The 12,496-nt window shown below is 48.5% G+C and overlaps 1 protein-coding gene across 16 annotated transcripts in view; it reads left to right on the top strand.

Moving 5' to 3' along the window:
• The window catches only part of RBPMS (RNA binding protein, mRNA processing factor), a 170,929-nt gene that overhangs the window by 147,107 nt on the left and 11,326 nt on the right, over positions 1-12,496 (top strand). For 7 of the 16 annotated variants that reach the window (XM_070598105.1, XM_070598111.1, XM_070598104.1 and 4 more), the window contains 2 exons: positions 7,148-7,287; positions 9,310-9,379. In XM_070598105.1, the coding sequence (XP_070454206.1) occupies positions 7,148-7,287; positions 9,310-9,379 (210 nt within the window). The remainder of the gene's footprint in view (positions 1-7,147; positions 7,288-9,309; positions 9,380-12,496) is intronic. The other 9 variants (XM_070598120.1, XM_070598122.1, XM_008533818.2 and 6 more) reach the window with 3 other exon arrangements.

The following is a 12,496-nucleotide window of genomic DNA, read 5'->3' as shown; positions in this document are numbered from 1 at the left end:
AAAAGAGACCTAGGCAAAGAGGGAAGGGCTATCACCTGGGGAGAGATGGGCCTAGGAATGGTGTGTGGGTGGCCTGACTGCAGGACCTGCCACCACCCCCCCCACACACACACACACTGTACCCAGGTGTTTACTCAGTAGCACTGTGCAGTTTCTGTGAACTGCATTTTAAAACTTTTTAAAGAACAAATTTCATTATGCATCTCCTGTGTTACTAACTATGCCTTAAAGAGAATACCAAGATAAGACACAAGAAGGTCTGGCTTGTCATGGGATATGATTTAAGTACATAGACTGTGAGAGGGAGTGTCCTGAGGGAGGCAGGGAGCAAGGCAGGTGTGATTGTGGACTCAGGTGAGCACACAGCCCCTGTGGCATGGCAGCACAGCATCCTACCCAGGCACATGTTGGGACTCACACAGGAAGGACTGTTTTTCGACTTCTACCTCCTTCCTGTTCAGAAGGCAGTAGCCGCTGCTGTAATGGTGATCAGTCCTATAGTGGACCTGTGAACAAAATCCATGGGAGACGGCCTCGGCACCTCACCAACCGGCCAACCTCCCAGAGCTAAGGGAGGAGTTGGGACTTTCAGGGCATTTGCTTCTGTGCCTCCCAGATGGCATCAGCCCTTTACCCCTGACGTCCTCGTCCTTGAGGACTGGTTTTCCCAAAGGTGTATTGTCTTCCTGCAACCCAGGGCTCAGGGCTGTTCGGAAGACCACAGCTTTGAGAACTGCAGAAATTGCCTTTGGGCTGATCAGCCTAAGGCTTTAAATCTTTTTCTGACATAAGTGAAAGCATTAATCCTCTGACATTTACCTTTTCCTCTAAACCTGCAGCTTTGTGAAGGTCAGGCTGTAAGGAGAAACCACCCCTGGATGCTCCATCTCCTGAACGTGCCAGCCTTGTCTGCTTCCCGATTTTGTTTGGCTTTCTGGTCATCTGGGAGCCTGTGGGTGGCCTGACTCTCATAGGAGACCTGGGGCAGGTAGACCAGGCATTGTTCTCACAGTGCCAGCCCCCTCTGAGCCTGGGGTGGTGCGTCTCCCAATTCTTAGGGGCACAAAGGCCCCTTTCCTTTCCCAAACCCCTGCTCTGGGCTGTTTCCCTGCCTGCCTCGTGAGGCTGGCCTGTGCTGGGACTTGAGCCCTTCAGGAGAGCTCTGAGTCTGTGGCAGGAACATAAGGCTGAAAGTGCAGGCTGTGCAGCTGCCTGGTCACACACAGGCTCTGCCATTTACAAGCTGTGTGACCTTGACTTGAACAAGTTCCTTAACCTCTCTGGGCTTCAGTAAAGTGGGGCTAATAATCCCTCATGTATAACACTTAAAAGAGTGCCTGGCATGCAGTAAGGGGTTTGGTAAATGTTAGCCTTTTCAGGAGGGTTTGAATTTTCAACAAGGAGAAGGAAGCCCAGGACTTGGCCTACCCACAAGGCTGTGATGGCTCAAACGTTAAGAACAGCCAGCATGTCTTCACAACACTAACGGGGCTGCAGGGTCCTCAGGGCTGCAGCCAAATGAAGGCCAGAGGCTGGAAAGAATGAATGAGGGACAGGTGAGCAAGGTCAAGTGACAGAGCCACCAACATCACCGAGTGACAGCGTCTGCCCTACGTCCAGCGGTGTGGTCTCACAGCTTGTGCCGGCACAGAGAAGACTTGTCCCCTCGTAGGAAGTCTCCCCCACAGCCAGGCCCCAACACGCCTGCTAGAAGAAAGCCTCTCCCTGACAGGAACTAGATGGAGTAGGAAACAGCTGAATTCCCAGAGAGACCAAATGGTTTGTGTGGGTTGCTTTACTCAAACCTCTTGTCCCTGAACTTTCCAGCTGCTGCCTTATCTTGCTTTCATATCAGAGAAACTGGAGAAGAGAAAGACCCACAGGTCACCCGGCTCAGTCCTCCCTGGACTTTCTGGCTGGTTATTCCCACAGTCCTTGTGCTAGGTTTCTCCTCAGCCTCATTTCCAGGCGGTGGAGTTATATCTTGTGCCTGGGGAGATTATCCGCTTCATAGCTAAGCCCCAGGGGATCTCAGTACACTCCTGGCCAAGAAATACCCTTTCCCTCGTTACCCTCTCTGTCCCTCCCGAGTCTTTCCCCTCCTCTGCTGTTTGGTATTTGGAGACCTGAGGAGCCCCTTAGTGAGGTGTGAGAGATACGCATGTGTCCTGTCCTCACTGGCCTCTTCAGATAGTCCAGAGTCATTCAGCCAGAGTTGTTGAGGAGAGTTGTTCTTTTGGCCAGAGCTGCTGCTGCTGCTGCTGCTGGGCCCAACTTCCCCACACTGGGCAGCTTTCGGCAGCAGCTGTTCAGAAACCAGTCAGGCCCTAGTACTGTGGCCCTGGTTGCTGATCCCAGTAAGACCTCCTAGAACGCACCATTGCTGTGATTGAGAGAACATCTCAAAGTGGGCCTCCTCCTGATGGAGCCTGCTCCTGATGAAGCAGGATTACGTTCATTTGGTGCGCTGTGTTTTCTAGGTTTCTTATGCACGGTTCACTTTGTCCTTTGTAAGGCTCAACACCCAGGAGCCGATATCTGTTTTCCCTGAGCTCGTTAGCAGTGAGAGCCTGGCCCTGCATCTCAGTAAGTCACACCTGTAAGCACTGTTGATGAACCCGCCTTTTCCTGGGGATTCTTCACAGACGTGTGGTCTGACCATCACGGTAGGATGGTGTGGAAGGCCTGACACATAATCGAGGCTCAGTGTTTTAGAGTCAAAGAGGCCGGATGTTAATGAGAATTCCCACGCACTCTGCTACCTTTGGAATTTTCGGCAAGTTTATTTTAACGTCACTGACCCTTAGTTTCCTCAACCATAAGTAGGAAGAATGAGCACCTACTTCGGGAGGTTATTTTGAGGGAAGAAAATGCTTGGCATAGAGTAGTAATTATTAAAATAGTTCTTTTCCTTTTTGTCAGAACTTGATCTGGCATGGCCCAGAGGCTCCGGAGCCCTCCCTTTGTAGCTTAAGAAGCAGCTGAGGTGCAGGGACTCACGATCCGCACTCCAACAAAAGAAGCCTAAGGACCCAGGCTGTATGCTTTGGTAAAGAAGAGAAGCAGCTGGCCCCAGGGCAAGAATGGTGGCCTGTGGCTGTGCTGTGGGCTGAGGTGAGGCTCTGGTTGGGTCGGCTGGCCGTCCACCCAGGGTTTTTGGCCTCCTTTCTAGGAATAGGCACCCAGATATGATCAAGTATGTGAATTCTAACTGCTTTGGAAACAAAACCAAGGCCACAAAGAAACTTTGGAATTAGAAAATGTAGCCTTCATAAAAAGAAAGTGAACTTCTCCTTGAAGAAAACCATTTGTGACAGGAAAACCATTTGAGAAAAAAAGGAAAATCAACTCCAAATGGGATCATGTTTTATTCAGGATTTGTGCTGCTGGTAGGGAAGGCCAGAACTTGGTGACAGGATGGGAAAGTGGGACACCCCACTTCAAGCCTCATCCGCTCTGCCACGAAGTACTTCTCGCTTCACCGAGCTCAGCTCCTGGGGACCTCTAATGGCCCTTGATAGCAAACATAGTTAAAAATTAACAGACTGACAAAATTAAATATGGATGACCAGCAACCACTGTGGACTTAATCTGACACAGGGTATTACACACTTGGGTGCCCTCGACCTGAGTGGCGTCTTGAGTGAACTTCTGGGATGTCTGAGCACATTTCACATGCCTGTTTGGAAACAAGAGCCTGGCTTGTGCTTAGGACAGACAAGGAAAGAGTCTGAAAGCCTAGAAGAGAAAATTATCCCTGAAGGCTTATGTTTAATTAAGTCCAGCCTTGATTGTTGTGAGCAGGAGGTATTCACAGGCCTAGGACCTTGCTCATGGGGTCTAGGCCTTGTCGCTTCCTGGGCTCAGGCTTCAGCAGTGTCCCACTGTCCAGACTGGGAGGTGTTGCAGGAGCACAGGGCTGGCCCCAGAGCATGGCCTTCTCCAGCCAGGCCTTTCCTACTCTCCTCCTTTCCAGCTGTTGGTGTGGGTCAAATGGCAGACTTAACTTTTGGACCAGTTCATATAAATCTTGACATTTGCCTAGATAATGGCAGCTTGTCTGTTTGCTTTAGGCAAGGAATATTAGATGCCAGACAAGTAGGAAAGAATGCTGATTGCATTTCTTGCCCTCTGTGTCTGCTGAGAAGGAGTATGGGCTGACAGACTGGGGTTCGGGGGTCAATGGGGATGGATGTTCCTTGCAGAGTGATCCTCAGTGGGCCTCGTTTCGTGAAACAGAAATTCCTGAAAAGTGTTCTTCCAGTTTGGGTGAATGCTTTATTAGGAATCTGGGGTGCTATTTAAAAGAACCCTGTAATTAGTCCCATAAAGATCATTTTGCATTGCAAATCAGTCCAGTTTAATTTGGTGAGTTTGGAGTTTCTTGAACCAGAGGCTTGGCAGCCTCTCCTCAGCCTGGCAGCCTTCAACTAAGTTTGCTGTAGGATCTGACATGCTTTATTTGGTGATTCTGCTCAAGAGCAGATCCTTAAGGCCTGGAGCGAGTGGGCCAGAAGTGATTGTAATTAAAGAATGTGTGAGTGGCCAGCTGCAGTTGGCTCAAGGTTGGGAAAGCGCCAGCAGGGTGTTCTGGGCTCCATCTTGGGAATAGAGGTAGAAACCGATCTTAGAATATCCATGCCTTAAAAAGGGAAGGGCTTGGTTCTGAATCTGTGGTGCTGGAGAAATCTGCATTCAGATACAGCACCTGCATGAGGAAAGGTAAGAAGATCCTTACTGCTCCTTATAAAGGAACCTCCAGGGCCCCATTTAGTCTGGCGATCTTCCAGCTCTAACTAGTTTTGTTAAGAGCTAGAAACTTGGATGCCATATTGGCACGCCTCTGCCTCTTAGATCCAGTGAATGTCACCACTGAAAGAGGCCTTCCAGACCAGCGTTTCTCAACACCCCACAGGTATTAGTAGCTGTTACATAATAAAAAGATTCCGTGGTCAGATAAACTTGGGAAACCCAGGGTTAAATCACGTCAAACAGGTTTCTTTGTTGTGGAACTTCTCAGAGACTTTAATGTGCTAATGTGTATCTGGAATCTGCTGAAAGGGCATAGACTGCATTTATCTCTAGCTTACTTGACCTTAGAGCATCTAGTCTAGACTTCTTCCAGCCACACTGTTAGAAGCCCTATTCAAGAGCAGTGTCTCAAACTTGAGCGCATTTGTCATCATCACCTGGAAGCCTTGTTAAATGGAGGTGCTTGGCTCCTCCTCTAGAGTTTTTGCATTTCTGACAAGTTCCCAGTTGATGCTGATGGTCCAGAGACCACACTCTGAGAACCACTGGTCTAGACTTATCCTTTTATTCCACAGAGAAGACAACAGCTAAACCAAGGGGTATTTACGAGTAATGGCTACCATTAATTGAGCTAGGCACCTTGTAAGCACTTCTTGTGACTGTTTAAAGGCAAGTGTGATGATGGGCATCAGTCAATCACTAGACAGGGTATAGTACAATGCAAATAATTACTCTTCTAGTGCTTTACGCCGTGCTCTGTAGCACAGACCACTGCAAACCATTGTGGAATGGCTGGTGGGTCAGGCTGAGGGCCCACCCTGGAGACCAGTCAAGGTCTTCCTGTCCTTGGCAACATTATTGGGAATGTATTTTAATCCTGTGGGCCTTGGTTTCCTCATCTGTAAATGGAAGAGGATGGAAATTATTTCTATGGGTATTTACTACTTTCTCTAGCATTCCATTTTATTTTGGCTCTGAGTTCTTTCTTTTTGTGGGTGCTCTCCTCCTGTTCAATGTGTTACCAGTCACAGGAGCTGGTACCATGCTAAGGTCTTAGGGACTTCAGTATTATCCTTTCAGGGGCACTGCATTTTAGAAGACAATTCCTGAAGAAGTGAGACAGTAGAATCTCAGTGTGGCCCCTGGATAGTGGGTTGTAATAGTAACAACTATCATCGTCACTAAGTTCCAGTGGAGAAGTGTCCCAGAGTCTTCCATGTTGCTTATTCACTTACATGTCACAATCCGTGTCTGTGCTTAGCAGCTCTGGCATAGAGTAAGTATCAGTGTTAGTCTGGATCATATATGTTATGTTAGAGGTTCTTACAGGGACTTCAGAAGCCCCTGGAATTGTGTGCAAGATCGTGAGTGTGCAGTTTGAGTATGGATTTGTGTGTGAGCACACGTGCATTTTTCTGCAGACAGGATCATTGCCTTTACATGGAAGGTCAACTGTGCAGACGTCATCTCTGCTGAACTGTCCCTGGAGAGGGTGTCAGGGGACCCAGGGGTTTCCCATGTTTATGGTGCACCTGAAGCAGCCCCTAGGCAATGGGCAGGAGTGGCCACAAGTGACCTGGGGCCAAAAACCACAGCAGAACAAGCAGTCCCAGTGGGTATAAGGGTGAACCTTTTCTTTTTCTTTTCCAGAGTACAGCAGTGATTTTTTTTTTTCCTTGTTGGAGGACAGCAGTGATTAGCACAAAACAGCTTGTTCACCGGGCCTGCTGCCTGGCTGAGCAGTTTTGCCCTATGAGCGCTGCTGCTCTGCCCCACTGAGCAGGAACATTGGTGAGCTCAGGCTTGGCCTGGGGAGCACTGCCCTCTGCTGGAAGGTGGGTGCAGCTGCGCCTCTTGGCGAGTGCACTAGTGTTCAAGCCATGGGGCACAAGAGTGATGAAGTTGGGGCCTGCCTTGATTCCATCACAACTACAACCCCCCTGAGAATCGGCCAGCAGGCTGACTACAGCTCAGAATCAGCCTGCTTGTCACCCTGGAGTGCTCGGGTGTTCTAAACCAAACTAACTGTAGCACTCTGGTCCCACACACCACAGCCAAGGGTGCAACAGGGAGAATGCAAGGGCTGTGTGGGTGGAAGAGGCCAGCGTGTGAGACAGGTGGTCAGAGAGGCAGGAGTGGACGCACGGGAGATGAGGGCCTTCCTTCTTGCAGTCACCTTCACCGAAACAAGAATCATGCCATCCACTCTGTGGCTGCCCCCCTTCCCCAGCCCCCGGTCAGCCCTCCCTCTTCCTGTGTCTCTTCTGTGAAACACCATCATGTCTTGGCCTCGTGGGCTCAGTACCCCAGCCCCACACCCAGGCAGCACCAGTTGTCACCACTGCGCTCCTTCCATCCCGGTGCACACAGCCCCATCCTTCCACTGTGTGTTTAGGTTCCCAGCCCCCCACCTGCCACAGGGCTGTGCCCCCGTCCCATCCTTTACCTTTACCACCTGTCTCAGGAAGGCAGCTCCAACTCTGCCCTTTGCTTAGTGAGCAAGTGGATTCAGATGCACAAAGCCATAAGCCATGGGTAGGTATGAAATTTCTCTTTGTGTCTTTCTCTTTTGTCTTCTCCTCCCTTCTGCCCTCTCTCCCTCCTCCCCTGTACTCTACCCTTCCCCTCCCTTCTGGCCCTACCACCTCCCACATTTCCCCCCCGTTATTTCTCTTTCCTTTATCCTGCATATACTCCTAAATTCCCAAAGTAACTTGTTTTTTTAGCCTACCTGCATGTGAAGAGTTCTGGACCCTCTTGTCCCTTGTCCCTTTAATTGCTATGAGTATTGAAAACGACTGGCTCTGCCTTAAATGAGTGTCAGTATCTGCTGGTGGCTCCCGAGGTATACAGCTTTGCCGTCACAGTACAGGGACCCCATTCGAGCTGGTAATCTGATTTTCTAGTAATATCTGATGTCGTCCCCCAGGAGGTCTCTAATGCACAGCTGGCCCAATGGGTCCCCTGAGATGGATTCTTGGTGTAGGCAGAAGCTCAAAAATGCATCACTGGTCCTTTTTGAGCCCCCATTTCCCAAGGAAGTGAGGCCAGACGCCTCTCCCCCAGGTTGGGAAGGAGTCCCCCAGTATGACCCTCACTCTGCCAGAGAAGAAATGACCGCTCTGTGAGGAGGCCCGTGGGGTAGAAGGAAACTCCAAGGACTTCTGCATGTGGCCCAGGGCAGCAGGGCAGGGATTCTGTGTGGGCTTTCTCCAGGACGGCCCGGCTCTTAGGACCAAGGTGGGAGAGCTAGTGGAGCCTGAGACCTGGGCTCTGTGACCATGGGGACGTGATTCAGAGACCCAGACCTCAATTGAGTTCCCCACCAGTAAAATCAGGTAAGATGAGGCGGGGTGGCTTCATAATCCCCGGAGCCCCTGGTTCTGCTGAGCTGCCTCTCAGGCCTCAGGCCCCTGTTCCTCCACCCCAATTGGAATGCCCCATCATCTGTCTGCTCGGACTTTGGAGACCTGAATAAGGTGCCGTAGGAAAAGGGGTTCTGCAGCAAGAAATGTTTTATTAAACTACTGAAGTACATTTGTCACGGTAAAATTCCTTCCAGCATTGCATGCTATTCTAGAAACTTTCAGGTGAATGGGTGTGGGCCAGACCTGGTAAAAGCAGTCCTTCTCCTGCCACACTGGGGAGGATGCCGCTTCCCCGTGGGCCGTCCAGCCCTCTCCTGTGCAGCTTCCCCCTTTGTTGTAATTTACTCTCCCTGCCCCATCCCAGCTTCCTGTGTTGCTCATGGTGTGATGGGGCGGCCATCTCTCCCCAGTGTACACAGAGGAGCAGTATGCAAGCATCTCTTGCCTCCATCCAGGGCTTGGGGCAAAACTGACCTTTGTTAAAGCCAAAGTGCAGTTGCCCTTTTGTTTTTTTCACATTGTCCTCAAGTACAAGACCAGAACCTTCTGCCAAGTGGACAAAGTATCAGTCAATCCATTTGTGTTTGGGGCCAGCCTTCCACTTTGGAAACCTAATGGAAGAGATGGGGCTATGGGTCCCTCTCAGCAGAGTGGGCAGAGGGCACAGGGTTTCAAACACCACACAGTGCCAAGAAGCCAGAACCCCTTTTCTAAAAGAATAAGAGCAGAAGCTGAAGTCCGGCGACCACAGGCATGAATGGGTCATGAACCATCCCTTCCTTATCAAAGCAGATACATGTTTCCACATCCTGCTCAGAAAACCGTTAGCCAGCCTGCCCCCCAGCTTAGGTGTTGCTGAGTGAGTATGGAAGAAGGGGCTCACTGGGCCAGATTTTAGCCCAGCAGTAGCTCTTAACTGTGAAAAGGGAGATGGGAGCAGGGGAGCTGCTGGACCTCAGGTGCTCCTTGAGGTGGGCGCTTTCCTGAGAGGTTGGCCCCTGTACTCAGCAGCAGGTGTGGAAAATTTCTTTGGAGCTGCTCTGGCTCTTCTCAGCCCCTGGGGGGAGGATTGCCCACAGGCAGTCTCAGAACAGTTAAGGGGATGGCAGCCCAGCAGGATGCTCTGTGAGGAATGGGAGTGTCCAGTGGGAGCCCTGGTTCACAGCCTTATCCCTACATGTCTTTCCAGATGCGCTGGCTCCCTCCCTCCGAGGCTACTTCTCAGGGCTGGAAGTCCCGTCAGTTCTGCTGAATACTATGTAAGTACTTGGTTTCAGTAACATCTGTGTCAAGTGCTTAGATGAGCCTGGTCAAAGTGGACAGTCAGTGCCTGGGCAGCGCCATCCTGTCTCAGCACCCACACCTTCTGCACTTCCTGTGATTGGCCATCGTTGTTAAACTCACGCGAAGAACTCTGGCAGTGCCTTTCTTCGAGATTTTCACCTGGGATTGAGGGACAAGTGAGAGATGCTACTCTGCGTGAGTCCTAAGGAACCAAATCCTGGCCTTCCACTCCATAAACCAGCAGTTAGTGCTAGTTTGTGTAGGGCACGTGTCGGGATATTTCATTACATGATTGGAGTTCACCTGCTGCCAGCATTAAACAAAACCTTCCTCAAGCAACAGGCGTTAGTCATCTACTCATGTACAGAGGGCTTAATTATCGAGTCAGAGATTTTTCAGAATTAACTTCCCTGCACGCATGCATGCATATTGGAACTTTGGATAAGTTCTAATCTTCTTATTATACCTAATGTTTGTACGAAGGCAAACAGTCTACTGTTTTCAATAGACTTTCCTTAAAGTTTCTTATTGTGAAGGAAACAATATCCTGAATTGGCATCTTTAGGCCGTTTTATCTTAGGCGTACCCTTGCTTCAGAGAACCACCAAATGAATTTTTTCCCTGTAAATGTAGAATTTCTATAAATTCCAAATGCCTTCTTTACTTCAATATCTTGACTAAATTTCTGTTAAACACAAATCACTGTTACTCTGAACTCCAGTGTGGTGTGTGGATGTGGGGAGTCTCCCCTAGAGTAAAGTCTTTTAAATGTTGTCACCTTTCTCTTGGTTTATATCATTCCTTCACAGAGCAGGAAGAAACATGAGAATAGGGAGGGGCCAGACCGTCATCCAGTTCGAAATGCTAGAGAGGCCAGGGAAAGTTGTGATGCCCCTGTCCCTCATGCTGACTCGAGAGTCACGGTCCTTTTCTTGCAGAGCTTCTATTCTAAGATGAAAATACTTACAAAAAACTAATGTTCTTTTTCTTCTTCCACCATTAATACTGAGTCCTGTGTGCCTTTGTTAGATCATTTTAGGCCATTGAGACTCTTCTGAGGAGGTATTATGTGGGAAAAAACTGGCCTCTGCTCGACTTAGGTTCAACTTAAATGCAGAACTGTGTCAGACCACTCACAGGGAGAATACTGGAGAAATGGGAGGTGCTGGAGCTGGCCTTGCACAAGTGCCCTCTTCAGTGAGAAGGAAGGGGAGCACTGAATAGGATTTTCAAAGAATTCTGGGATTTACTTTCCACAGGCAAGTTACCCTATTAACCTGAAGTTGGGTCATGTCATCGTCATTTCAATTTCCAGGGTGACTGCTGAGTGTAGACTTCATTTCCTAAAGTTGTCACTACTGTAAGAGGTCAGCGCTTCCAGAGAGCTCTGGTCCAAAGTTAGAAGGAAGACTTTTTTATTGTGAAAGAAAGCCTCAACAAACAGGAGCATTAGTGATGAGTATCAGAGCATCAGAAATCCCACCAAAGATGATCAGACTGGCCCCATCAGTGCACTCATACTCTGACTAGTAAGGATTCTTTCTCTGGTGGTGGTAGTATTAAATAAGTCAAGGGATCACATTTCTCTGCTTTAAGACGTCAACTTCAGTAAGTTAGAATTGTACCTGTTCTTCCCCTAACCCAGCGTATTTCTGAGTGTGACCAAAGAACACTCATCCTAGGGGATTATCGTAGGCAGAGTATATAAATGCTGCCAAGGTCAGAGTTAAACAGATTTCTTTTCTGAAAAGATTCTCAGAACCTTTATAACAATATGAGCATCACGAATCCCTAAGATTAGGAAACTCTAGGATGCAATATTTCTCAAACTTATTTGAGACCAGGGAACCCTTTTTTCATGGAATCTTAGGAGACTAATGTTTTACATGGAGTATACTTTGAGAAACTGTGTCCTAAACTCTGAGCCAGAACCTAAACCAGTGGCATCCATATATATAGATCCTTGGACCAGTGGTTGTCTGTTACACTTTTCACTAATCTGTGATGATGGGGGGGAAAAAATCAAGACAATTAGTAGATTCTTTGCTTAAAGCAACTTGTATATGTCCCTTATTATGAAATTACGTTCTTCTGTTCTAGTACCCTTTTAAAATGAATGGTAGTGTTAATGAGTGGCAATTGTATTTTAAATGTACTTTATTACAAAAATTAAGTCCGCAGTCCATGGAAGATACCCAAAGTGTTTATTTTACTATTTTGTGAAGCCTAAGAGTTTGTTGTTTAGGCGAGACTTCCCCCCCACCCAGAAAATACCATTTTTAAACTTTGAAGCATATGCTACGGTCTGTTAAGTCCAGGATTTCCTAAGTCCATGCTCCATATCCATATGCCCATAATTAATTTTTAGACTTAAGTTATGTATCCTCAACCCTTGTTTCTTCATTCAGAAAAGGTTTAATCATTTCATCATGTGGGAACCTCCCTCTACTATCAGGGTGATGTTGGGCCAGCCCTATCATGTTGCACAGCTCCAGAAGGCACAGTTCACATGCACCTCTCTCTTCCATGACGGGGTGTTTATCTATCAAGTTTGGGAGGTGGGTAGGTATTCATCTGGAGGTGTCTAGGACTAGACAACTGGAAATGCTGAAGCTCATGAAAGAGTTGATGGGTTGAAAGTAGAACTGGCATTCAGCATAAGCTCATAGTTGAGGAAGTTAATGAACTTGGAAGAGAGGTCAATGGGACAAAACCTTAAGGCTCACCTGCATCTAAGGAGTCAGCAGAGGAGGAGCCGCCTGCCAAGAATGAAGAGTGACGGGAGGGGTAGGTGGGGCATGGAGCCCAGGCAGGGCAGTGTTGAGCTGCTTGAGTCAGTGTCAAATACTGTAGGATAGTTAAGACGAGGAGACCTCCAAATTTGGCAGTTTAAGTTGGCATAGGATGATGGTGGCCTGGGGCCTATGGAAGGATTTTTTTAAGCATTTATGTAGGCCAAAAGGAAGACATGATCGTTAAGAAGTTGCATGGGTTCCAGCCAGAAGGATCCTGTGCTTTGTTTGTATCAGCTCACGTAGGTTTTTCCAAATCGTCCTTCCCCAAAGACCCGTCCCCCAGATACCTAGAGGTGG

The sequence above is a fragment of the Equus przewalskii genome, chromosome 28 (assembly GCF_037783145.1).
Source record: "Equus przewalskii isolate Varuska chromosome 28, EquPr2, whole genome shotgun sequence".
Lineage (NCBI taxonomy): Eukaryota > Metazoa > Chordata > Mammalia > Perissodactyla > Equidae > Equus > Equus przewalskii.
This window is presented reverse-complemented; position numbering and strand designations above follow the sequence as displayed.